Here is a 26,963-nt window from a genome sequence, read left to right as displayed (position 1 = left end):
TTTTGCTTCTTTTCTCTTTCGTTTGAAAATCTTTTTCTTTTCAACTGAGCTTAGTCTTAAGAAAACAGATGTGCATGAACTATCAGGGGATTCATAGTTTTCCCAACAAAACAACTTGACTGGGAGCCAACTCAGTCCCCTCCTATGACCAGCCATGGAACTCCTGTAGGAGAGGCTGTTGGGGCTCTGATGCAATCTGCTTTGCAGGCAGATGCCAGGCCGGCTTGGCAAAGGCCAAGCAGCTTGTTCTGTGAACAATTGCATTATGTCCAGCTCAGGCTGAGTGGTGAAATGAGCCAGAAGTGAAGTTGCATTTTCTCAAGAAGAATGCTCCAGGAAATGGACTTCCTGATGGCCCTTTGGCTGTTCCTAGACATAGCCCTGATAGCTCTAGTTTGAACATTGCCCAGAGGCCAGGACAGTCAGCCACTGGGGTGGCTTTCTTCGAGATGAACTCATTGGTGTCCCTTCCTGGTGGGCCTTTCCATGTGAGGACAGGACTCCAGGTAAAAGGAAGCCGATCACTGCCCCTGCAGAGCCTCAGTTTCCAAATCTGTAACTGAGAATGACATCCTCTGCTTGCATAGTTGTTATCAAGATGAAATGAAATGGTGGATGAAGAGCTTTTAGCATAGTGTGTGGCACCAAGAGGTATCCATATGTTTTAGAGGGAAGACAAGGAAAATGTGCAGATCAGCTGATGGGAAGGAAGTTGCCAGGGACTGAGGCTCCTTGTGGCCAGGCCAGAAACCCAGTGGCCAGTGTCCTGATCTGCTTGCCAGCAGGGCCCGAGTCCCTAGGGATTTCTTCATAAAACAGCTGCATGGAAGAGCTCAGCCAGGTTCTTTGGGGTCTTGACCTCAAGGAGTTCTCCTTACAGCAGAGACATTCTCCATCTTTTTTGGGTCATGGATTCTTGTGAGAATCTGACGATATCACATAAGAACTTTTCCCCAGAAACTGTGGACACATACATTTGCACGTAATTTTAGGGAGTTGATTGCTGCACTAAAATGAATGCAGTGTCACTTTAGGGTCTCAGAGAATGAAACAGATCTGACCTGGGTTGGCGTCTTAGCCCCACAACTCATTAGTTGTACAGTGTGGGCCAGGTTTTGGCCTCTGTGAGCTCATCTTCCTCAGGAAGTATTTTGACTATTTTTTGAAGATTAAATGAGAATCATGGGAGTAAAGGGTCTAGCCCCATGCTTGTCACACAGGAAATGATTAACATGAAGGGTTGTGGGAGCTCTGAGCCAAAAGAAAGGTTAAGGCCAGACTAGAGGCTGGGGCATAGGTGTAGACGTGAGGGCAGGGACGGTGTCCAGGGGATGCTGAAAGTTTTGGAAATGATGAAGAGGAAATCAGGAGTAACAGAGGCCCAAGTGTGAATGTGAGGACTGCTGGTGTTTGTGGATGGGCAGAGGACAGGGGGCAGCATAGGCAGCTGAGAAAGGGTGGCCAAGAGCAGGAGGAACACCCAGGAAAGGTAGTGGAATCATTTTGAGAGAGAGAGAGAGTGCTGCAGCATGGGCCACTAAGTCAGCTGGAGAAGAGGCCTTGAAACCTGGCATCGAGACCCTGCTGGCAGACAGTTTTGTCAGAATTGTAGCAGGCTGAGTAGGAGGAGAGGGCGACAGCGGAGAGAGAGCAGGTGCGGGTGATCCCAGCAACTGTGACTCCAAAGACGGAGATGAGGAGGAGATGGCAGGAGGGGTCAAACAGGCCCAGGGAGGTGGTCCTCTGTTTCTTCTTCTAAGTGGGCAGTCTTGAGGAGGTTCCTGTTTTGAATGGAAGAATCCAGGAAACAAGGAAAAGTTAAAGATGAGAAGGAATCCTTAATGAAGTATTTCCCAGAGAAGGTGGGAGAGGCTGAGGCTGGGGCTCTTGGGATGAGAGGTGCCCCAAAAAGGCAAGATGCAGTTGTCAGCCCACCTGTAGATGTGACACAGGGAGGCCCTGTGGCCTCTTTTCTTCAGGAAAACAGGAGGCAAAGGGGAAGCAGAGGGTGGGAAAGTGGAAAACCCACTCCATGGTGAAGGAGGAAGAACTGATATGGAAAAGCTCTAGGGCACCGATGGTGGCACAGTAAAAATTGTGACTTTTACAGTGTCCCTGGGGCAGTAGGCAGGTAGTCATATCTAGTTAATCTGCACAGCCTGAGAGTGGGAGCACAGGAAGCATGTTGGGATCCATGGTGGGATTTGTGGTGGGATCCATCTGTGCATGCACACAGAGGCCAGCAGCCTGAGTTTCTGGAAGGACCAAGGCAAAAGAGAACTTCAAGTACTGGCAAAGGAGGGAGTGGAGTAACAACTGATAGGGGATGGGTCTGCCTAGAGGAAAAGGATGCCAAGAAAGAGGGCTGCCAGGGACTCCAGGGGATGCTGAAAGAGGGAGGGTCTGGCACAGTGGGGTCAAGGAGAAGGGTTGTGGCCAAGACTGGAGTATAGTTTTCTGCTGTCGAGCCATCCCTGGTAATCAGGAAGGAGGTGGTGATGGAAGTAGTGGGAGCGATGGTTGCTGCAGTTGAAGTGGTCAAGAGGCATGAGGCTGTAGTTCATGGTGATGTACAAGTTGCCTGAGGAAGAAGGTGGGATTTGTGGTGGAGAGAAAGAAGTGACCCAGATCCTGATCTGCTTGTTTATCTCTATTGATTTATCTTTTCCAGACAGTCTAAAAAGGAAGACAGAAAGAAAAAGGAAGAATACATATGTAGCCTGTTTAGACCAGCTTTTTTCACTTTGTAATAGACTCATCTCTCTATATATGACTTGATAACTCATTTCAGTTTTTTACATGAACACTATGTCACTGTATAGATTCCCCATGGTCAGCTTACCCATTGATCAACTGAAGGACATCTCAGTTTCTTCCAGTTTTTGACAATTTGAATAAGTTGCTGTGAACATTTTAATGCTTGTATGTGTGCTATGGAAGTTTTAAAATCGTCTGGGTAAATACTTAGGGGTGCAATCGTCTGGGTAAATACTTAGGGACCACATCTGCCCCCTCACAACAACATGTGAGAGTTTGCCTTGCTCCAGATCCCTGCCAACCATTGGCATTGTCAGCTCTTTTGCATTGAGAAGTTCTCATAGGTGTAAGTAATCCTGTTCTGGTCTGCTTTATGTCCAGTTTGGGGTGCTTCACATGGGATGCCGATGTCACACAGGACCTTGTAAGTATCACAGTGACCAGAAGGGTGAGGGGATCAGGAGAAGGTCTAAGGAGTGAGAAAACTCAGGGAGGAGTCAGCGAGGTTTGTAAGTAACTGTGTGGTTCTTACTGGGTGGCTGGATCAGCCCAGAGGGCCTGATGGTTAAATACAGGGACCAGAAGTAGGAGGCAGTTTGGCTCTTTCCTAACTGTGGAGGCTCAAGCAGAAGCCAGACAAGGGCTTTATCATGGTTAGTGTAGAACTGCATCCAGTGGTGTGGCAGAGAAAAGGCAGAACCGCTAAGATCCCTTCTAACTCTTGGTTTCTTTAAAAAAAAAAATCATGAATGGACTTATGAGAAATTTGTGGCAAAAGTAGATTTCTCATAAGAAAAGATAATATTTTTTTTCTTAAACCTAGATATTTTTTTTCCTTTTGCCACATGGTTTGATTGTTTTTATTTGTGGTTGATTAACTAAATAAAGTTCTTTGTGTTCCTATGTATTTAGTTTGTTCATCTATAATACCTCTTTGGGTCTCCCAGGGGATGTCTAAGTCCCCAGCAGTTGAACTCTATAGCTATGTCACCGAAGCAACTGTCATTATAGTAATAATTTGTGTGTATTGAAAGGTTATTTACACTATGACAAAATGGGATATATTCCATGTATACACAACTGGTTCAAATACTTGAAAATCAATTAATGTAATGTATTATTGATCTAAAAAAGAAAAAGAATTGACCTGAAAAAAACATTTGACAAAGTCTAACTTTTGTTCACAATTTAAAAAAATCAGCATAATAGGAGTAGAAGGCTATTTCATTAACTTGATAAAGAACATTTATAAAAATCTTTTAGTCAAAATCATTTTTAAAGGTCACTTTCCTCCAAGGATTGGGAACAAGACAAGGGTGTGCTCTCTTGCCATTCTATTCAACATTGTATTAGAGGTCCTAGTTAGTGCAATTAGATAAGAAAAATGTATAAATAACAGACAAAAATAGGAAAGAAGGAAACCAAACTGTCTTTATTCATAGCTGACATGACTGTCTATATGGAAAATTCCAAAGAAGTCTATTTAATGCCCTCCATCCCAGAATTAAAAAGCAAGTACAACAAGGTTACAAGACACAAGGTCAGTATGCTTTCCTATATACCAGTAATGAAGAAATGGAATTTGAAATTAAAAAAAAAAATACCATTTGAAATAGCACCAAAAACACAACAAAACTTAGGTATTTATGTAACAAAATATGTACAGGTTTATATGTGGAAAACTATAAAACACTGATGAAAGAAGTCAAATTAGATTTAAATAAATGGAGAAATATTCTATCATCATGGGTCAAAAGACATTATTGTTAAGATGTCACTTCTTTTCTCCTTGATCTGTAGATTCAATGTAATTACAATAAGAATCCTACAAAACTATTTTATAAATCGTAACAAACTTATTCTAAAGATGGTAGCTAAAGACCTAGAATAGACAACACAGTGCTAAAAAAGAACAAAGTTAGGGGACTCAGTATTGGCAAAAGAACAGGCATCTAGGTCAGTGGAACAGAATATCGACTCTAAGGAGCCCCTCACAAATAGAGTCAGCTCATTTTTCATAAATTTATAAGGCATCCACTAGAGAAAGGATAATTTTTCAATAAATAGTGCTGGAACAGCAGACATGTGCATGTGTGTAAATGCATCTAGACAAAGACCTAAGCCCTTTCATAAAATCTCAAAATCAACCTTAGGACTAAATGTGAAATGCAAAACTCTAAAACTTACAGGGGAAAACAGAAGAAAAAAATCTGTATGACCTTGGGTTTGATGATGAAACCAAAAGCACAATCCATGAAATAAAAAATTGATTGGAACTTTATTAAGTTAATAAGATTTTTCATTCTTCAAAAGACATGGTTAAGAGAATTAAGAGACAAACCAGGCACTGAGAGAAAATATTTTTCAAATATATATCTGATAAAGGACTTGTGTACAAATCATATTCTGAAAGCTCAACAGTAAAAAAAAAAAATGGCCCAATTAAAAACAGGCAAAAGAACTCAACAGATACCTCACCAAAGGAGATATCCAGATGCCAAATAAACTTATGAAAAGATGCTCAGTATTATTTATCATTAGAGCAAAGCAAAATCCTACACACCTATTAGAATGCCTCAAACACAGAAAAGCTGACAGTGCCAACTGTTGGCCAGGATCTGGAGCAGCAGGAACTCTGTGTGTGGACCGTGGGAATTCAACAAGGCAGATGTGTCCAACAATTGCACTCCTGAGTATTTACCCAGATGATTTGAAAGCTTACACACACATACATACACATATGCATATGGATGCACATAAGCACAGAAACATTTACAGCAATTTCATTCAAGTTGTCAAAAACTGGAAGCAATGGAGATGTCCTTCAGTAGATGAATGGGTAAGATAAACTGGAATAAGTTATCAAGTCATGTAAAAATACAGATGGAATCCCAGCGTCTCAGGAGGCTGAGGCAGGAGGATTGTGAGTTCAAAGCCTACCTATGCAACTTATTAAGACCCTGTCTCAAAATAAAAGATAAAAAGGGCTGGGGACGTTGCTCAGTGGTTAAGTGTCCGTGGGTTCAATTCTGGCACCAAATAAATAAATAGATAACTAAAAAAATAGAGATGAGGGGCTGGAATTGTGTCTCAGTGGTAGAGCACATGCTTTGCACTTGTGAGGCACTAGGTTCGATCCTCAGCACCACATAAAAATAAATCAAGGTATTGTGTCCATCTACAACCAAAAAAAATATTTTAAAAATTAAAATAAAAAAATAGAGATGAATCTTAAATGAAAAAAAAAAAAAACAATCTGGAAATGCTCCACATCAGAAACCTACATTCTCTTCTAGACTCATGGATTCTGGAGCCTGCACCTACTGGGGCTTCAGGCAGCTCTGTTGAATCCAACTGTTGACCTGGATCTTCCCCTGCAAACTATGTGCTGCAGATCCAAAGTCAGCTCTGCCACCTCCCATAATTAGGCTAGAAAAATGTGTGGGGTTTTGGCATGTAGGAATGCATTAAATTATATATATAAAGTATTGCACTTGAGATTATGTGGCATAGAAGAGCATACAGAGTCACATACAAGGTTATGGGCTGAGTGCTTGCTATCCAGAAACACTTTCTTCCATAACTGGCTAGTAAACATTTGAATCTGAACTTAATTTTGACAAATTCATGGAAAAAATGATTCTATGGAAACCCAGGCGTGTCCTGGAGGCAACCACAGATCATTACACCAAAAAAACATTTCTATAATACTCCTGCTTAATATGAAAGGCAAATTGGTGATTCTGGGTTTTTCTTTCGGAAAAGTAACAGTATTTCTGTTACAAGATTGTACTGTATCGCAGCAGTGGGCTTGCTTTGTTAACTCTGAGTCATCCTTCATTTTTTTTTTTTTTCCTTATAAAATGGAGGGTTTCAGGGCTGGGGTTGTAGCCCAGTGGTGGAATGCTTGCCTACACGTGTGAGGCAATGGGTTCGATTCTCAGCACTGCATATAAATAAATAAAGGTCCATCGACAACTAAAAAATATTTTTTAAAAATGGAGGGTTTCAGACTCCTTGCCTTCCTTCTTATGCCACTCGCCCCCCAAACTTTGGCCCACCTTTCTTAGCACTCTGGGTGTTTGTGTTTCGCATCACACTTTGTGCGATAGTGAAACACCCTGAAACACAAGCCAGAAGGCCAGCCAGTTCCTAGCATTCCTTGGCTGACCCTTTCCTCTGTTTCCTTGAGGTGCTGGGAGTCAGCCCTACACTGATAGATGACTTTCTTGTTCCCACCAGACCCAGGGATTTGGGGCTGTGGCTGGATGTGAGAGGTCAAGCATGAATGAGGTTCTGAACCACAGCTTCTGGCATGCCCTTTAGGCACAGGCTGTCTCCAGGAAGCCATAGCTGCAACCTGCACTGCTCAGAATTTGGAAAGACTTTTTGTATCATTTATTCTTGAACAACCTTTCTTAGAAAATTAAGTTTGTGGCAGTTGCACACATTATCAGTGAATACTCCTTGTCTTGGGCCTACCTAGTGGATGTACCGTCAGTGCACACAGGCTGACCATGTGTCTGTCTATCCAACTGTCCTCCCATCATCCATGGTCATCCTGCATCTAGATCCTTCCAAGCAGGTGTCCAGGCCAATTCATTTCTCAGTTCCCTGCAGTACCTGCAGAGACACTAGTGTGTACTCCCCTGGGTGTACACAGACATGCCTGCTTCTCCCAGCACTGCTGTATGTGCGGAGAGTGGGTGCTGAGAACATGGGTCCCATCCAGGATCAGGTGCCACAAGGAGCCCTTCACCTCATATGACCCTGGGCCATGCTCTCCCAGCTTCCCGGTCTCATGGATATCTCACAGCAGTAGTGGGCAAGGGTGATGGGTATCTGGCATTTAACAACTTCTCTGGTTGTGTGTGTGTGTGTGTGTGTGTGTGTATGTATTTGATTCTACAGGTCAGTTTTTGGGTTGTTCGAGAAATTCTAACAGCACAGACTTTAAAAATAAGGGCAGAAATCCTCAGCCATTTTGTGAAAATAGCCAAGGTAAGCTGTTTTATTATTATTTTCTCCCTCCCCCCTCCTTGTTTTTGTCTCAAAAATGTACACACAGGCTGACCATGTGTCTGTCTGTCCAACTGTATTTGGGAAGTGCTTTTCTGTGGGCCTGCAGGACAGGGTTGAAATGGTGGGTGGGGACTGTGGCCTGAGTTCCCCAGGTAGGGCCACCTCTGAGATCCACCCTGCTGCCTATGCCCTGGTACCTGCATGTGCATCAGCAGCATGCTTCTCCATCCCATGATGTTGGCAGCCAGCCATTCTCCTTACTGGGCTTGCACTCTTTTCCCAAGGTCCTGTGGTGCCCCCTGGACTCTGTTCATTCTTCCATCGGATTTGGAATTGCTGGGTCTGAATGATTTTAGGTAGCATCAGTGCCTGTGATCTACTCACATCCTGCACAGTTATGTCACTAGTCAGCAGAGTCTGCTCCACCCCATCCTGAGCTCAGGCCTGGGCCAGATGACCCTGTGCCCTTCATTTCCACCTCCAGTGCCCCGCTTGGTATAGTCCACCCTGCCTGCTCATCTGGCCCCGACTTCCCCTCTTCTTCCTCCATCTGTTCCAGTCCCAGCTGGGCCATCCTGGTGTTTTCCCAGGCTGCTCTCAGGCCAGGAGTGTCTCTGCATGCCCAGCTCCCTGTCCTGTGCCTGCTGCAGTGGGCTCACCCCTGCGTGTGTTCTCTTCCCACCCAGGCCCTCCCGAGCAGGCCACAAAGCAGCTGCATTCAGCTGATTGTATTCAGGGCTCACATTAGTACCACCCAATTTGCAGAGGAAGAAGACTTGGAGAGCATTGTCCATGCCCAGGCCCCACAGAGAGTCAGCAGCAGAGTAGGAATAAAAGCCACATCTCTGCCTTCGGGGGAGCTGCACTGCCGCCCTTCAGGGGAAGGTTAAGTGCATCGGCCTATAAAGATGTTGGGAGCAGTGGTCACCAAATGTCCCATTCATTCTCCTGAAGTACTTGGGATTGTCACTGGGTTTAATAATACTTATTGCTGTCAGTCAGTGCTATGATGGGCAGAAGAAAAGATATCTGGCTATAGTTCTAATCCCTCCTGGGGCTTACAGTTTGGAAATGAGTTTATGGCCCCCATCTAAGGAGTCCCAAATGATCTGTCATTAACCTCCACCCTTTTCCTTACTGTAGATTGTCATGCTGGCCCCACATGCTGGGTATGTCCTTGGGCAAGCCCCTTCCCTTCTTTGGGCCTTGGTTTTCTCATCTATAAATTAGAAGAGGTAGGTTAGATAAACTCCCAGATGCCTTTGGCACTGAGAGGAAATTCAGTGATAGGCACAGCAATTCAGATACTAGAATGCAGGACAGTTCACTCGGGGAATCTGTTCTCACACAGGAAACAACTAGAAATTGTTACAAGATGTGTGAACTGAAGTATTAATCTGTGTGGTCAGAGAAAACTTTCCAAGTAAGAATAGAGCTATGAGGCCCAGACACAAGGGCTTTTCGTTTATTTATTCATTTTACCTGTTATGTGCTGGGTGCTGAACTAGGTATAGGGACATGATATCTCAGGGGACACACTGTTCAGGGTGAGAGAGAGGCAAATAAAAAGCAAGAACAATCTAGAATGTGAAGAATACAAAGAGTGTGGGAACACAGATGGAGTTCCCACCACCATAAATTTGGGAATGTGGTCTGGAAAACCATATTAGAGGAAGTGGTATCTGAGCCAGGAATTACCCAAGACGAGGAATGAGCAAAGGGAACATGAGTCTTCCAGATAGAAAAGACTGAGACCACCTCACACCACCCAGCCCAGGCTGCACCATCTTATGCAGCACAAGTGCCTTTATCACCTTCCCCCTGTTACCTGTGAGGACATCAAGGTGCAGAGGATTGGATAACTTGTCGAAGGAAATGCAGAGTGGGAGCTGGGATTGGAACCAGGCCTGCGGGTCCCGTAGAACCTACTCACTAGCCCAGGCTTCACTGTCTCCCAAGAATGCAAAGTGGAACCTTGTCCTGTGAGCCTGTATCCCTCAGCATAAAACCAAGAACAGAGCCATTACACTTTTCTGCATTTACTCTCTACTCTGTCTCCTTCTGTTGCCCTTCCTGGTAAGGAACTTGTCTGAGTCTGAATTGACTCCAAATGTTCTCACTAATTTGGGGTCTGGTTCAAGGGAGCATGGTGAATAGCCTGCCTTCCCAGCTGAGAGGGATTACACAAATGGCTAACATCTTCCCTCAGCCATTTCTCATCCGGGCATTAAGGTAATGGCAGAAGAACCGCTGATACTGTTGGCACGGCCAGGATTTTAGCTTACAGAAGCCTGTTGGGACAGATTCATCTAAAAATAGACCATAAAGGGATTATCAAATCTTATCCTGAGCCACATTTCTGTCCAGCAACCAGACGAGTCAGCTTATGAAATTTTGCAAGCCCTTTAGATGCAGACTCACCTTTTGAAAATTTGAGAGAAAAAGCATATGGTTCCTATGAACTTCCTAGAACTATATTTTCTACATGAGATATTTTTAAGTGTAATTGAATTTCATGAATATGACAACATTTGGTAACACTTGGCATGTTCTTGTTCTGTTGTTTATAGCAGCAAAATAATGTATTCCATATCTTTTTTCCCCCCCAGAAACTTCTAGAACTCAACAATCTTCATTCTCTCATGTCTGTGGTGTCAGCATTACAAAGCGCTCCCATCTTCAGGCTGACAAAAACCTGGGCTGTAAGTTAATCTCCCTAAGTCTATCCCTTTGATTTCAGCTGTCGTTTTGTTGGTGAAGATCTGTGTTGCTTAAGTCTCTGGCTTTCTCTGTCCGTCTGCACTTTGCCAAGGACAGAGTTATTGTGAATGCATGGAACATCCTCTGGGCATCCTCGTGGCTCAGTGACCCTAGCCCCATTTTGGTCCAAGGGAGTAGTGGTGACCATGCTGATGTGGTTGGGGCTGGCAGCCCCTAAAGTGGCTCTTCCTGGGCGCTGTTCTATGATGGCCGGGTCAGCATGTGACTCTTGCCCTCCACTTGGCCGGTATTTGTCTCTGGCAGACTCCACACTGCCCTTGGGAAGCTCTTTGGACTGATGGTTTGCAGCTGCCCTGGGTCACTGGCCATATAGCTCAGAGTTTCTTGGGAGAAACTGTAACCTTCATGTAGGAAAAAATGACTTTTTGCTTGCCGTTTTCTTTTATCTCTGAGGCCATGGATAATTTCAGCTCAGAGGTGGAGTCTGATAGTTATATAATTGAGTCTGTAGGAAAGTTTTTCTGCCGTAAAAATACTTTAAAAATATCTCAGTCCTCTTTATTCTCCTTTGCTTGGCACAGCGCCTGACATGGGGGAAGTAATTGCTATTTCCATAGCTCATTAGCATTCACCTCCTGGCCCGTCTGGTCCAGGTCTCTCGCAGCCACAAAGCCCAAGCCTTTCAAGACCTGTTTATGTCCCACAGAACTGATGGAAACTGTATGGAATTGTCAGATGTGCTTCTACAACTCATTTCCGACCTTCCTTCTGCCAATCTATGGGACCAGGCTCTGTTTCCTACTTGGCTGGTTTAGGGGCCTTTAAAATACTTAAGGATTATGTTGGAGGTGACCAGAAATAAGCCTTGTTTCTTTAAATTTCAGCTTTCCATAGATCTAGTCCTAGCAGAGTAGAGCAAAAAGCATTAGCCTCGAGTCTAAAAACGAGGTCTGTGTTCAGGTACCATTCGAGGCCTGGCTCCTGTGGGCTCTTTTTCCCATCTCTACTTGGGAAACTTGGTTTAGGTTAGTGATTTTCTGTCAGTGTTTTGTGGAGCCCTAGGGGTCCTCAAAATTGCCTTGAGTGCCATTAGGGATTCAGGGGGAGGAGAAAGGGTGCCAAGCAGGCAGCTCAGGTGCTGTTTCCACTAGAGTCCCGTTTGTGTTTTTTATGTATTGGGCTCCTGGATGAATTGCAACTGAGCAATGGCTTTGGAGGTCAAAAGCAAGTTTGGAAGCCACTGTTCTCTGTAGCAGCTGCCAACCCTGTGACTCCAAGTACATCTGAGCAGTGAGGCTTTTTTTTTTTTTTTTTAAAGTTGCTTCAAGATTCTTCTTCAAAGTATGTCATCTTCTACACTTACTGTTATTGTTTCTTGGACTCCTAAGGGCTATGCAAGGACTCAGAGGGCTGAGTTTTGAATCTTCTCATGTGTAGAGTCCCAACTGTCAGCAATACTGTAAATGGGACCCCTACAAACTAGTCAGCGAGGGCAGAGTGAGTGAATCAGCACCAGTGACCAGGGCTGGCTAAAGTCCCTGCACAAAGATGTGACCTACTCAGGGACAGGCAGGACCCATCAATGAAGCTGTGGATCATATTCTCCAAAGGGTGTCTACTGCCAGGACTGTGGGGCAGCATCAGGTCAGAAGGACGCCTAGGGCTGCTCTGTTTAGCCTGACGAGCACTGCTCAGGGCGGCTGCGTCTTCACAGCTGTTGATGGGTCTTTGAGGCAATGAAAATAGACCTCCCATTGTTCCTTCAGAGTCCTAGAATGCAATACCCACCCAGGACCCCCTGAAGCAGGGCCCTTCACCTGGCTCCCCTTCAGGCCTCATGGGCCAGCCACTCTTCCTCACAGATTTGGCAGAATAAAAACACGTGGCAGCCACTGCCCTACATGCTCTAACTTATTTTAACTCCTTTATTCTCAACAGCTACCTGTGGAGACAGGTACAGCTTTATTCTCATTCACAAGGAGGAAATAGAAGCACAGTGAGGTGGAGCAATTTCTTCAGAGCCCCACAACCAAGTGGCAGAGCTGGGATCAAAGCTTTGCAGTCTGGTTCCAGAGTCCTTGCACACAACCACCAAAATCCACTGATCTGAGCAAGTGCAATTCCAACCTATCACCTGTCACCCTAAATAAAAGCAGGAACTTTATATATATATATATATATATATATTTTTTATAAACTTTTATTTTATTTACTTATATGTGGTACTGAGAATCGAACCCAGTGCCTCACACGTGCTGGCAAGTGCCATAGCCTCAACCCCTAAGAGTAGGAACTTTTAAAATTTTTTTTTAAATATTTATTTTTTAGCTGTAGTTGGACACAATATCTTTATTTATTTGTTTTTGTATGATGCTGAGGATCGAACCCAGGGCTTCACACATGCTAGGTGAGTGCTGTACCGCCGAGCCACAATCCCAGCCCTTTAAATTTTTAATTTAAAAAATTTTCTTCTCTGTCAGAAATCCTGTATTAGGAACTTTGGAGATGAGTGGACTGTCAGCACGCCCCAGGCCATCAGGCTTCTGTCTTTGCTGTGGCTGCTGCTTGCTGGTATCTGGCTACTGCATTGCAGCAGAAAGGGAAGTCAGAGGAGGGCTAGTGGGGGTCAGGGGGGACATGCAGCTGGAGAGCTGCAGCCAGACCTTGAAGGCTTCCTTATCAAGTGCTTTCTTGGTTTAACAAGTTACTCGTTGGTTTATCCAAGCTATGGCTTCTGTTGCTGTTTACTCCCCTGGGATTGACTGTTGACTCTGTCACCTTTGGATTTAGCTGGCAGAACCAGGGAGATGCCTGGAATCTGAGGTTACCTTCACCAAGGAATAGGGAAGTCAGGACAATACATCCTGACTTTTTCTGAGAAATCTTCCCATTGTTTCCCAAGGACAGGGAGCTGGGCTGCTTCCCTAGTTACAGAGGCCGCTTAACCAGGGCAGAAGGTGGGAGGATGCAGCATTCTAGGAAATAAGAGTGGTAACTGGAAAGTCTGGGTCAGGGAGAGGGGAGAGGCAAGGCAGGCTGTATAGATTACAGCCTGAGGGTTTTAATATCATTCATTGTAGCCTTTTTTTAGGTTGACTCCCCTCTTTCATCCACCTGTCCTGTTAATCCAAGGATAGCATTTGGCACAGAACATTTGGGAAACAAGAGACCAAACTCATCTTACCCCTCTCATTCAAATTGTCCCCAGCCCAGTGAAGTGGACAGCTCCCTGGTCTGTACTCTGGTGTACTGGCAGGTGGCAGCACCCAGGTGGAGCATGTGTCTGTCTACTCCATGGTTCTGTCTAAAGCCTGCCTCCTCCCTTGACTGCAGTCTTCTGTGATGATGTCTGATTTTTCTCTGTATCTCTGCCTGCCTACATGTGTTATTTTAACTATATGCCCCCCACCCCCTCCAAAGAGCTGTTTCCTTTCTTACCTTGTCCCTTGAGCTGGGACTGGTAAGACTTCAGGGGCCTGCAGATCAGGGAGGAGCAGGAAGCTCTGGAGGGACGAGCTATAACGACCCAAAAGGCCAATGCTTTTATAGTCCTCATTTTACCAAGGAGGAAAACGAGTTCCCAGAGATGGAGTGATCTGTCTAAGATCCCAGAGCTAATGAAAGCCAATGCTATGGGATATAGCCCTGCTAGACCCCACAGCCTGCATGTCCCCTGTGGGGGTGGCTTGTGATGGTGGGAAGTATAAGGCAGTCAGGTTTGGCCCTGGTAGGGATAAGCAGTCCCACACACTGCTTGGGAAGTAGCACTGGAGAAAAGAGCCTGGCACCTTGAACTTTCTGAGTGCTGTCCCTGGGAGTTGCATTGAAATCCTAAGCATCTGGGGGACCTGGATGGAAGGTGGTTACAGGTGTGAGAGGTGGCCTGGCACTTTGCTGCTTCTTGAATGGCCTCTAGTGAGGAATCAGTTGGTCATCATCTAAGAGAAGGCAGCCTATTGGCCTGTCCATGGCTGGCCTCTGAGTGCCAATAGCTGGGCGAGCTAGACAGGACAGAGATTGACACTGAGCATAGATCTGTAAGCAGTAGGACCTAATAAATGCATGACAGATATACATACAGGAAGGGAGTCATAGCGAGCCTGGAAAAATGCAGGCAGGGAATGCAGGAATCCAAGCACTGGGGCTGCTTTGGAATATTGGCTGCCTCAAAGCCATGAAGTCTAAGCAAGAAGTTGCATCAGCCAGTTCTGATTTCCTGAGTACACATCACCTTGTGGCTGTTATTCATTCTGCGAATTAAATATTTATCAAATGCTGCCTCCATGCCAGGCCCTGAGCCTATGGCCAAGGCCTTACCCTCATGGGCTTTTACATAATTCAGGGAGAATAAACACATGTCTAGTCCAGCTGGCACAAGAAGTGATCAATAGGTATTGGTTAAATGTGTGAAGGTAGTGAACAAGGAACGATGAGACAGGAATAAAAGCAATGCAGAGACTAAATGGGGAGGGAGTGTAGCTCAGTGGTTGGGCCCTTGCCTAACATGCTTGGGGCCCTGGGTTCCATCCCCAGCACTGGAGGAGAAAAAAAGGTAAGTGTTGGTATGAGACTGAACAGGATAGCATGATGGAGAAGGACTGGATGTCAGCTTTAGCATGGGCATTCAGGGGAGGCCTCTCTGAGGTGAGATTCCATACCTCAAGGCCTGAAGGGCAAAAAGGAAGCAACCATAACAGGATGAGGGAGTGAGCCTTCCAGGCAGAGGGGCAGCTGGTGCAGAGGCCCACCATGGGAATGAGCTTGGAGTGACGGAGGAACCTGCAGGCCAGTGTTCCTGGGTCTCACTGTGCCAGGAGGCGGCTGGCGTGTGGAGCTGGTAGCCCTGGAGGAGTAAGATTCTGTTTCAAGGGCACCAAGGGCTTTAAGCAGACAGATGTGAGCTAGTTTTACAGTGGCTCTAGGTTTTTGTTTTTAATCACTGTTGCTACTTTGTGGAAGATAGATTGGGAGGTAGGAGACTAGGAGTGAAAACCAGAGACCTTGTCTGGAGGTGAGGGCTTAGTCCAGGAACCAGATAACCTTGACCGGGACAGGAGCAGTAGTAGGTGCAGAGAGAAATAGACTGGTGCAGGATGCGTTCTAAGGAGAAGGTTCCAGGAGATGCCATGGTGGAGACATTGAGATGAGGAGACGAAAGAAAGGAGGGGCAGTTCCTATACCTGGATGAGCAGCTGGCCAGTGACCACTTATTTCTGAGGGACCAGTGGGCAGAGAATTCCTGGCATGTGGGTAGTCTTAGCCACATGTTCCATGGGCCACACACACTATGCACACATGTAAACACCTGCTATGGCTGCTTGTGCTTGTGTGCAGAGTGATTCACTGTTTCCTACTGAGTTGCCCCAGAGAGTTCGACTCATTTGCAGCAGCAAAGTGAAAATGGAAAAAAAAAGTCCTTGACATGGAAGAAATCAGCACTGATGGTCAAGAGGCCTGGTCTTGGGTGGTGGCCTAGGAGGGGAACATCTTGGGAGCAAGGCTCACTCTCAGCCTCCTGGAGCACTACAGGTCAGAGGGTAGTTCCTTCCACCAATAGAATGCAGGGTACATGAAATTATCCTGGGCAGGCATTCACACTTTTTTGGATCTCAGCATCTTTCATTCAGGAGGTGCCTCTGCTCCCTGTGTGGGTGGCAGCACCTGGCAGCTGCTCTCTGACACAGCTGAAGTGGGAAGACTGAGTTATGGGCATCTCTGAGCATTGACCCAGGGTGCGGGCAAAGCCAGGTGTGAAGATGAGGAGACAGCAGGCAGAGGAAGCCATTGTTAGCAGCCTGCAGGTATTCCTTAGGCACCCCATGGGGACTGCTTCTCAGAGGTTCCGCATCATCACTCTGCTGATGATTGACTCTCATCTGCCTTGATATTGCCACAGGGCTGGACAGTGGTCTTTTCCTTCTTCCTGGGAAGTCCCTCTGCCTCAGCTTAATTGTCTTCTGCTGTTCTGATAGCTGCTCCTCCTGTGCTCATGGATGTGAAAGTTCAGCAAGGCCCTGACCTCAGTCTCCCTTCCCCACTCCATTTCCCTTCCCATGGTAAGCTCACCAGTGTGGGGATAGATGGCAGTCTATGCTGGGTTCACAAAATCTGACTATTCCAATAACTTAAGAAAACAACAAAGAAAGCTCATAAACACAGAGAAGTACCTTTTCAATAATCTGTGACTGCTCTCTAACCCTCAGGATCTGTGGAAAGAGAGAGCGCTGCTGGAATTCTTTATTCTTATATAATGGACATACAAGGGGAGGTTCCATGAAACACTCTATCCCAAAAAGGGCAAAGGGGTAGGATTATAAGAGAACAGGTGAATGTAACTCAACCCCTGTGGGTGATGCCTACACCTGGAGCCACGCCTCATTATCCAAGCTGGGGTAGCAGCCAAGTTACTGTGACCTGGCACTGGTGTGCCAGACTGAAGGCAATAATTGGTCAGAACCCTGTACATTAGGACTTAAAGGTGTTTGCATCCAGGGCAGTTCCCAACAGGGAGCTTCAGATGCCACCTGTCTGCCCTCATGGTGGCTGGCTCTGTGGTCCTAGCTCCAGCCTCTCTCCTGAGCCCAAGATCCACACTCCAGCTCCTGCTCCTCCACACCCTCTGCTTGCATGTTTCTTTGACACCTCACACTTGGCATGTCTGAAATCGAACTCTGGCTTCCAGGAACGTGATAGAGTGCCAGAACACACTCTTCTCAGACTATATTTTGAAATTTCAGGCAATACGGTAGACAGAGCTGATAAGGAACAAGCCCTTCATTTCCTATCTTGTGTCCCAGCACATGGACACTATAAACACTGAAAAAAAATTAACCAAGTTTAAAAACCAACAAGCAAAGCTACAGTAAAAGCTAAGAAAGAAAAGTCACCATGTGCTAAAAATAAAGAATGCTCTCAGAGTTGGAACAGTGAGCAGAGCTAAGAGGAACCCCTGTGGACAGGCCTTTGCAGCTAGGGCCTGGGATTTAATGCCTACTCAATGGGGAGAGTCCTGGTTTCAGGCCCCACACATACAGTAGGGTTGAAATGAAGCTGCCCACAGCAATCAGAGAACCATCAGATGCCACCCATTAGACATGAGGTACAGCCCAGGGGAGCGCTAAGGAGAATCAGTGGGAAGAGTGACTTAGGAGAAATTGTCACCCCAGCTTGTACCTCATGAGGCTGTGGGGTCTGAACACACAGGATCTGCACTGGTGTAGCCACGAGGAAGCAAAGAAGGGCCTGGAATTTGAGCATGTGAGCTCTTACATCAGACGCCTGGGTCCAGCCCTGGGCCTGCCTCTTATGATGTATAAAAAACCATTTAGAACCATGCCTGGTACATAGTAAGGGCGAGATGAGTATTAGCTGATGTTATTATTGCTCCTATAATTTTCAGCTCTTCTTGACTTTTCTCAAATGAACTGTGAGACAGGCCCTTTTTCTGTGACCTGAACTATCATCTTCAGCTCTGGGCTGTTTGTTTCTGGTCTTACTTTCTAATTCACCCTCACAACTCTATTTGAGTGATCACCCTAAAACAGCACTGAAGCTTTCACAGCATGGTTAAAGAGAGGTGTTAGTGTTCTCCTCACCTGCCCTGCTACTCCCATCTTGCTAATCAGAGGTGCCCCATGCCACCTGATCCCCCAAAGCAGGGTGCTCCGACCACCTGACACCAATCTCTCTCTTCAGTCTTCCATTTCAGATTTCATTTTCCCACCTCCAGCATTTTGATGATGATTTTATCAGCCAGTTTTTAAACCATATCATTTGTACTGTAACCCCATATTTTAGTGAGCAAAGGGAAGATATTGAATTTGAACAGGAGACCGTTGGTTATGTCCTGATGGGTGATCTGTGCATGTGGCACTTGGTGAAAGTTCATGAGTACTGAGTGTCTTACTGAGCTCCAAGCATAAGAGAGGCATTTTGGGAAAGGCAGAAAATGCCAAAAAGGTTTCATACCTACTTCACACCTACTTCCTGATCCTAAAAAACAAACCATAAACCTTTCAGTTGTGGCCAACTGAGCATCTGCTCCCACCAGCAACAGCAATTCAGAGCCCCTAGTCATGTGCGCAAGAGACGCAAGAGTTGGCCAGAGGAATTTCCTGTTAAAACATGGCCACAATCAACTCATTCTTCCCCTTTGATTAGTATTCACTGTTCATGCTTCTCAGCTTGTGATTGGCATGCTGTTTGCAAGTTGAGCTGAAGTATCTGGAAAAGTAGAATAAGTAGTCAACATAGTGGTCACGTGACTGGCACTACATGGCTGGGTCAATGCCAGATTTTTCCAAAAGGCAAGTTTCCATCCCTCCCCTACCTTTCCATTCTCATGCACAGCAACACAGCAACACAGCAACACTCGGCTACATTTTAGTCAAACTGCTGTTTCCCTTTCTGCATGGCAGGCTCTTACCCCCAGGCTTCTTCTCCGGCCTTCTAGCCCTTCTTCAGCCCTATTCATGCTTATCAAAATCCTTCAAGACTCATTTTCAGCACTCCCTTTTCCTAGAGTCCCCTTTTCCCATGACAGAGTTAGCTCCCAATCTCTAGAGCCCTCTGCTAGTGTTCTGGCCCTTCCTTGCCTTAGCTTGCCCTTTTCATCATCCAGCCAGATTGAACAAATGTAATGCAGATTTGGTGCCCAACTCTCCACCCACCAGCTCTAGACCCCCAATGGGACCTTGACAAATATATACTAGGGGATCAGTCTCACCCTCCCAGCTGTACTCTCAGGTCTTATTGGAATATCTCCTGGGATTGCTATGTGGAATTTTTAACAATTAACAAAAATTATTGGGAATATATGATGAAAATTGCCCCATGAGATTATACATTATGTATGTGGGTATATGTGCATGTAATTGGTACATGTATATATCAGTGTACATGAAACTGTTCAAGGATAAGTTTTTAAAAGGTAAAATCATGATTCATACAATACAAAATGAATATCTGTCAAAGATTTTATTTATGTTATTAGTTAGTAAGAGAATTAGTAAGATATTTGCAAATATATCAAAAGAGAACCCAGAGTATCATACTTTTATATTCAAGTAAGAAATGCTACAATAATGGGTTGGGGCTGTAGCTCAGTAGTACATCACTTGCCTCGCATGTGTGAGGCACTGGGTTCGATCCTCAACACCCCCCCAAAATAAATAAAGATACTGTATGTTCATCTACAACTAAAAAAATAAAAATAAAAACAAGAACTACTACAATAATTTTTAAAATGGAACCATTTACATTATTGTATTTTATGCAAGTTAATATATGTCTATACAGGGTTTAAAATGGCCTAGGTAAAGACAAATATAAGCAGCCAGGATAACACCAAATTCTAAAGTTATAATTTTCTCTTATGTACAATACTCTACTGTTGCATCTAGTAGTTTAATCAGATATGGGACTTTGTAGCTTTTTATTTTTGCTTTTTTGTGGGGAATACCAGGGATCGAACTCACCCCAGCCCTATTTTGTATTTTATTTAGAGACAGGGTTTCACAGAGTTGCTTAGTGCCTCACTTTTGCTGAGGCTGGCTTTGAACTCGTGATCCTCCTGCTCAGCCTCCCGAGCTGCTGAGATTACAGGCATGTGCCATCATGTCCAGTTTGTACCTTTTTTTTTTTTCCTTCCCTAAAATTCATGTATTTGAAGAGGTTTTTTTTTTTTTTTAAAAAAAAAGGTCTTTAAAAAATGTTCCAGTTTCATCCCCTGTAGATTCCATACTTAGTCTGCTGAGTCCATCAGTCCATGGATTATCGACAGCACTAAAAATTCTTTCCATCCCCACAGTAGACGCTGGAATTGAAAAAGAATTCTGAGCCCATTTTAACATATTTGGGGCAGTAGGCTCTTTGCTGAAAAATATTTCTGTGTGTCAAGAAATGTTATTCTCTCAAGGCAAAGGAACAAGATACTGTGTTCTCATAAGCAAATTTGGAGGAATATCTTCCCCTTCTATGGACAACTTCCAGATTTGAGCTACTTTACCAGAAAGGGCTGTGGGGTGTGTTTCCTGAATAGTCAGATGACAAGCACCACACACAACGAGGGTGTTTCTAAAAGCAAGTATTTCACCAAGATTTGTGATCTTCTGGCTTTTGACCTTGTGGTTTATGAGTCCCATTTATCCCTTGGAATGCCTACTTGGAACCATGAAAATGATTTACAATCCATATGCAGGGGCTTCATTTTTACCCTGTAATTTTTACTTCAGATATGTAGTTAGAGCCCCTTTTCAATCCTCATGTATGTTTTTGCTTTCTGCCTTTTTTGTAGATGTGTTACCTGTTTCATTAATATTTGATGAAATAAGCTCTTAGGTTTTAGGTATCATTTCTCTAGGTTCAATGTTTAGCTTTGAGAAATGTATACTAGGGGATCAGTTTTCTGATTTTCTCAATCTGATTCTCCTATCTTCCTCCTCTTTTCCTAGGCTCTTGAGCTGAACTTTTAGTTCATCTTACTAGCTTAATTATAAAAGAGTTTAAAACTCAGAAATTTTCCTCTTGATACAATTTTGGCCTTATCACATAGCTCCACATAGTGTTTTCATTGTAGTTTCTAAATAGTCCATAATCTTGGCTCTTATTACCTCTTTTACCTAAGAAATTTCCAAGAACTAGACTTCTAAGTTATCATTATTATCTTCCTCATTGATTTTTCATTCAAAAAATATTTTAGCAGTGCTTCCTCCTTATCAGGAGCCACACCAAATGCAGAGGATAGTGGAGCAAGTGTAACCAGCACACTCACTGGCCTCATGGGACTTGTCACTTGCTGAGGAAATCATAAATGTAACCACACAATTAATTAAAATTGCAATAAACATGGACAAAGATCTCAGGGTGCCCAAGACTCCTAACTTTACTAGGAGGAAAGTTGCCTATTACATCCAGTGAACTTTTTCTTCATTTTACTTCCCTGCCTCTCTTCCTGAACATGAATGGTTTTAGTATCCGTTTGACTCTAGGCAAGCAAGTAATTTATTTTCTTGTATGTAGTTCTGATGGTTCTTTCCTGAGGCTTCCCATAAACTCTAAAATGTAAAGGACTCTCAATTCATATGAGGTTTGTAGTTGTGGTTCTACTTGCAATAAAAGTTTAAAACACGTGTAAGTAAATGCTGTTTTCTTCTGAATCAACAAATCCTATATTTAAGAAAAACCTAAATCTTAAACGAGTTTTTATCAACATAATATACACGCATTAATTTTAAACATCAGTACTGAAAGGCTCAGTGAAACAACCAGCCCTCCCTGCTCTCTGCACACCCGCTCGGCTCCCCGGAGGCAGCCACTTCCAGTTATTTAGCGGTTTCTTCTGGTAGTTTGTGCCACAAAAATGTACATCCCTCCCATGTGCATTTGCTACAAATTCTTGAGCCATGCACTCTGGACAGTATCTGGTGACTTCTTCATAGGATTTATAGATGCTGGTTTAGTTCTCCAAACCACCTTCCTTCATTCTTTAAAAACAATCTCCATCACTGTGGTTAAAACTCTAGTTAACTCATTTTGTTAAAGGAATATTCAGTGTCTTAATGATTAGGAATGAGTGAGTATGTTTCACTGTGTACTCAAGTAATAAATTATGAATAACATGTCCTTTCTTAAATATTTTCATTTCCCTGGATATTCTAATTTTCTTTTAACATATACACAAACACGCAATCTTAAAAATATTTTATTTATTTTTATTTTATTTGTTATTTATCTTCCCCTGCCCCCAAATGTGCTCTCATATCAGGTTTTCAAGAGAAAACCTGAGGGTGTCTTCTCCAGGGCTGCTGCAATGGGGACCAGTTGCTCCTAAGGCCTGCTGCTCATTCAGCATCCCAGAACCTCTTCACCACTCTTGGACTGAGTCCTGTGTCTCCTGTATCCCATGTCTTCCTTTTCCTGGTTTACGCCTTCATCTCACTAGAGGAAATTCTTGGGCAGCTTTCATACACTTCATGGCAAATATTCAAGTCTGAGTTTTTTGGAGGGTATTCTAGCAACCTATGTAGTGCTCCTTGAGAAATCATTGCTGCCCTGAATCTCATTGGTAGGTACTGACTGGAGCAGATAAGTGAGGCTAACCAGATCTAGGCCTTCTGAATGCATCTGTGGAATGGTGGGAGGAGGACACACAGAAGACAGGCCTGCTTCCTCTGAGGTGCTATGGGTATGGGTACTGGGGAGGCTGGTAGGTAGCTGAACATGACAGTCATCCAGCTGGGACCAGAGAACCAGCGGTGTGGATGCTGGAAGCCTGTGTGTCTCAGCTGCATTTGTGTGAGCACAGAATCAGGGTTTGTCTGACTATTGGATGAATATAGATGATGCCAAATAAGTCAGTGGGGTTCTAGATTCCATTAATAAAATAAATAAATAAGTAAAAGACCTCCTGAACAAGGGAGGTGAGAGGCCTGCTGAACTTCACCGGGAGCAGTTCACACTAGTTTGTGGTTCTCCTTTGGGTATATGTTGTTCATTTGGCAAACTTTTTATCCAGATTGTTCATGTTAAATGCTGCCTCCTTTCACAGTTCTCCTTGACACTTCCCTTGCCCAAATTCATTTATTATTTGCTGAGTCTTTAGTCTCTATTTACTCACTTCCATGTTGTTGTTGTTTTTTTAAATGTCTCACTTCTCTGTTGAGTCAAGTTTCCTAAAATTCTTGGACAAGCCACTTAATCCTTGTGATTATGAACCTGAACCAGAAGCAATCGTCTTGGCTCCCTCTTTGTCTCTGAGCTGTGTAAAGCTCAGATGAGTTGTATATTATATGCTTTAGAAACAGCAAATGGGGTGGTGTTATTTCCTGTCCATTTATTACTATAATGAATAACAGCCTCAAATTAACAAGCCAGTTAGGCAGCCATTTTTCCTAGCATCTGTGCCGTGTCCCCACCCTGATGTGTGCTGAATCTCTCAGTGGGAGGAAAAAAGCTTCTCAATCTCTAATTTCTTTAGTACTTGAAAGGCAGCTTATTCTGCCTTTCCTCTGTGAAGTCCATAGGCTTTCTGCATCAGGTGCAGTGGGCTATCCCATGGCTACACTCTCTGTGACTCCAGCTGCTGAGGATGGAGGAATTGGACAGGGCCTGCTCAGAACAGCCTTAGGCTCCCTGATGCACCAGTCCTAGCCTAGGAACTGCACTGCACTGCTTCCCCTGATGCTGAGCAGTCACAGTTCTACTTCTCTCTGCTGCATTATGAGGCTTTTGAACACTGGCCTACTTCAGTCTGATGGTCATGGTGGGTGTATTGGTTCAGGTCGTTGTACCAAGTTTGGCCAAGGATGCACCAAGCCTGGGGTCTGCTTCATTTACACTCCTGTGTTTATCAATTGACCTCCAATTCCAGAAGCTCTGGATCCTGGCAGATAGACTTGAGGGCTCTCCCAGGATCAGCTATGCTTTGCCAAAGCCAGCCCTCCCCAAGTAGCCCTGCCCCAGCACTAGACTCTCAGCATAGGCTGCTTTCCTCAAAGCCTTTGTATTTGAAGAGGCTTGTTGCCATTTCCTGGCACTGGCCCTTGACTTGGGCCACTCAGGAACCACAACGGGAGACCTTAGCACCAAATCTTGAATACCAGGAGTTTATGTCTCTACTTCTTTCCAAAAAGCACTAGCTTTACAGAGCAGAGGTCTTAGTCACCAAGGAGATTGCTTCCCTAACCTTTGGCTGTGGGTAACTGCTCATCTTGTGTTGCATAATGAGGTCACCCCTTAGATGACTGCTTATAGAAAAGAAGTTTGTCTTCTTTTGATCAAATCACCATGCCCAGTGTAAATATGACAGAGGCAGATACTGGGGACTGTGGAAGAGACAGCCTGAATTGGAGCACTGCCCTGGCTGTGTTCTTGTGGCTTGTGCATGGAGTCATGTGCAAGTTCAGTTCATGGGGCTTTGTGCTGTGTGGAGAGAGTACATAGCTGTGAAATAACTCTTCTGGTAAACTTGAGCAGTTTGCTTCAGTCTCTGAGCCCCTTTCTGGTGCAGGGTCTATCTTGTAGAGTACTGAACTAGGTGGATTTAGAAGGTATCTTTCAGGTGTGAGATTCTGGGAAGACAGGAAGACTGTGGCTGTGAGAGTTTCTACCTCTGTGTGAAATGTCCTTTTAATCTTTAGCTGTGCCCAGGTTTGGCACCTGACAGCCATACTCTTTAGGATGTGTCCTTTTTGTTCTTTGTGACAGCTATCCTCTCCCTTCAGTTTCTTCTGGCTTCTTTTCTCTCTCTCATCCTCTATAATTTCTTCTCATTTCCAGCTTTTGAATCGAAAAGACAAGACTACCTTTGAGAAATTGGACTATCTGATGTCTAAAGAAGATAATTACAAGCGGACACGGGAATATATCCGAAGCCTAAAGATGGTGCCCAGTATTCCCTATCTAGGTAGGAGTCTGAATTGGCTTATTATTATTTTTTTAAGAAACATGCTCAGTGCCAAATAAGATATTTTTATAGTTTCTAGTTGAAAAATTTCCAGGAAATAGCAGGGAGCATGGATAAAGAGGCAATTGGTTGGCTCCTTGGGTTGGAACAGGCTGTTGATACTTCCAGGGATGGGAACCTTGATGAGGGGAGAAAAGAGGGACTTTCTGCTTTTTATATGTGTGATCTTTGAACCCCAGGCTCCTAGGCTGTAGCCCAGACATCCACAGTGATGGTAGTAGGACTCCTACTGGTTCATCCATGTTGCTCCCAAACTTGAGCAAACCCTCTGTTCCGGTTTTCTGTTCTTAATTAGCATATTTCTTAAGAGATGTACCAACAAATTTATAGCAACAATTATTTATTTTTCTGGTTAGAAAATAATACGTGTTTACTCTAAGGAATTAGGAAGAGAAGAAAGTTAATATTCTTTAACTCACCTAGAGAGACTTTGCTCCTTTTCTAATCATTCCTTTGGGCATTTACAAAATCAGTAGGGTTATTATCTACATTTCAATACTTTGGCTTAGCCTCATCAGATGGATTTGTCAAACTTGAATCTACTGCTGGTATTAACCATGTAAGTTATTTCTACATTTTCCATGAATACCTTATTGCAAAAACTTGCTATAGACAGTTATGATTATTACTTGGTAATAAATTCCCAGAAGTGTGATTACTAGGTCAAAACTTATGCAAAAATTTATGCCTTTGGGGGCTGGGGCTATAATTCAGCGGTATAGTGCTTGCTTAGCGCTTGTGAGGCCCTGGGTTTGATCCTCAGCACCACATACAAATGAATAAATAGAATAAAGGTATTTTTAAAAAAGGCATGCCTTTTCAAAATGCTCTCCAGACAGCTTGTATCAGTTTAAACTTTTTTTTTTTTTTTTTTTGGAACTGGGGATTAAACTCAGGGGCACACAACCACTGAACCACATCCCCAGTCCTACTTTGTATTTTATTTAGAGCCGGAGTCTCACTGAGTTGCTCAGTACCTTACTGTTGCTGAGGCTGGCTTTGAACTCCTGATCCTCCTGCCTCATCCTCCCGCGCTCAGCTACACTTTTATTAGAAGAGGGTGAAATTGCTTTTCTCCCACATGTACAAATACTGTATGTTTCCTTTCTTTTTTTAATTTTTATTTTTTTTAAATAGTTAAGAGACTTTATTCTAATAGCTATAATTACAGTGCTTGTCGAAATGAAAACTGAAAACAAGTATACAAAACAGTTGATTACTAATTGTTTATTGAAAGCATTAGAAGGTTCCACGACACCAAATAAACAAGTTCTGAGGTTTTCCCAAGATAAATTTAACAGCTCCAGCTTCTTCAGTGTTTATCAAAATACAAAAGAAAAAAGTAGAGGTCATCTTTTTCGATGGCAAATCGGACCCTTGCAGGCTGAGGGAGGAAGCTACTTCACACATGGAGATGGGGGTGCTCCGGGACCTGTGGGTCTGGAGTGGACCAACCCTCCCAGCTTGCACGCACTCATGCTGGTGAGACCCAGACCTCCTGCCAGTGGGCTGAGCAGGTGCAAGAGTGAGTGGGTGCTGGGAACATGGGCTACTGCTCTGGCCACACGCCAACAAAGGGCGCATCTGGGCCGTGTCCCCTGCAATTTCTCTCCCAGCCCGCCCCCAGGTGACTGTGTGAGCACAAGTACAAGCACAACGCTATGGAATGCAAGTGACCCAAAGACAGGCGAGTCACGGGGTCTCTACTGGGACCATGCAGTGGATGGCGGTTTGTGTCACCGTCTTTGTGTTCCCACAGGGGAACAGCTGATCCAATGGACTAGCATTCAGGCTGTACACTAGGCATAGTCTCCCTTCTGTGTGTTCAAGTGTTCTCCTTATCTTGTATTTTTAACTATTTTAAAAAATGCACTGAGTTTGGGTTAAAAACCAACCACCAAATGGATCCCAACACCAATCTACAGCCCAGGAGCTCCTGGAGGCCAGGTGCCCACATGCCTAAATCCCTCCTCAGTACTGACAGTGAGTTGATTCTCTT

General features: G+C 44.2%; 1 protein-coding gene across 3 annotated transcripts in view; it reads left to right on the top strand.

The window, feature by feature from the left end:
* The window catches only part of Ralgps1 (Ral GEF with PH domain and SH3 binding motif 1), a 247,154-nt gene that overhangs the window by 89,608 nt on the left and 130,583 nt on the right, over nt 1-26,963 (top strand). For all 3 annotated transcript variants that reach the window (XM_076845456.2, XM_076845460.2, XM_076845457.2), the window contains exons 6-8: nt 7,669-7,758; nt 10,389-10,481; nt 24,778-24,904. In XM_076845456.2, coding sequence (XP_076701571.1) covers nt 7,669-7,758; nt 10,389-10,481; nt 24,778-24,904 — 310 coding nt within the window. The remainder of the gene's footprint in view (nt 1-7,668; nt 7,759-10,388; nt 10,482-24,777; nt 24,905-26,963) is intronic.

Source organism: Callospermophilus lateralis, chromosome 2 (assembly GCF_048772815.1).
Source record: "Callospermophilus lateralis isolate mCalLat2 chromosome 2, mCalLat2.hap1, whole genome shotgun sequence".
Classification (NCBI taxonomy): domain Eukaryota; kingdom Metazoa; phylum Chordata; class Mammalia; order Rodentia; family Sciuridae; genus Callospermophilus; species Callospermophilus lateralis.
This window is presented reverse-complemented; position numbering and strand designations above follow the sequence as displayed.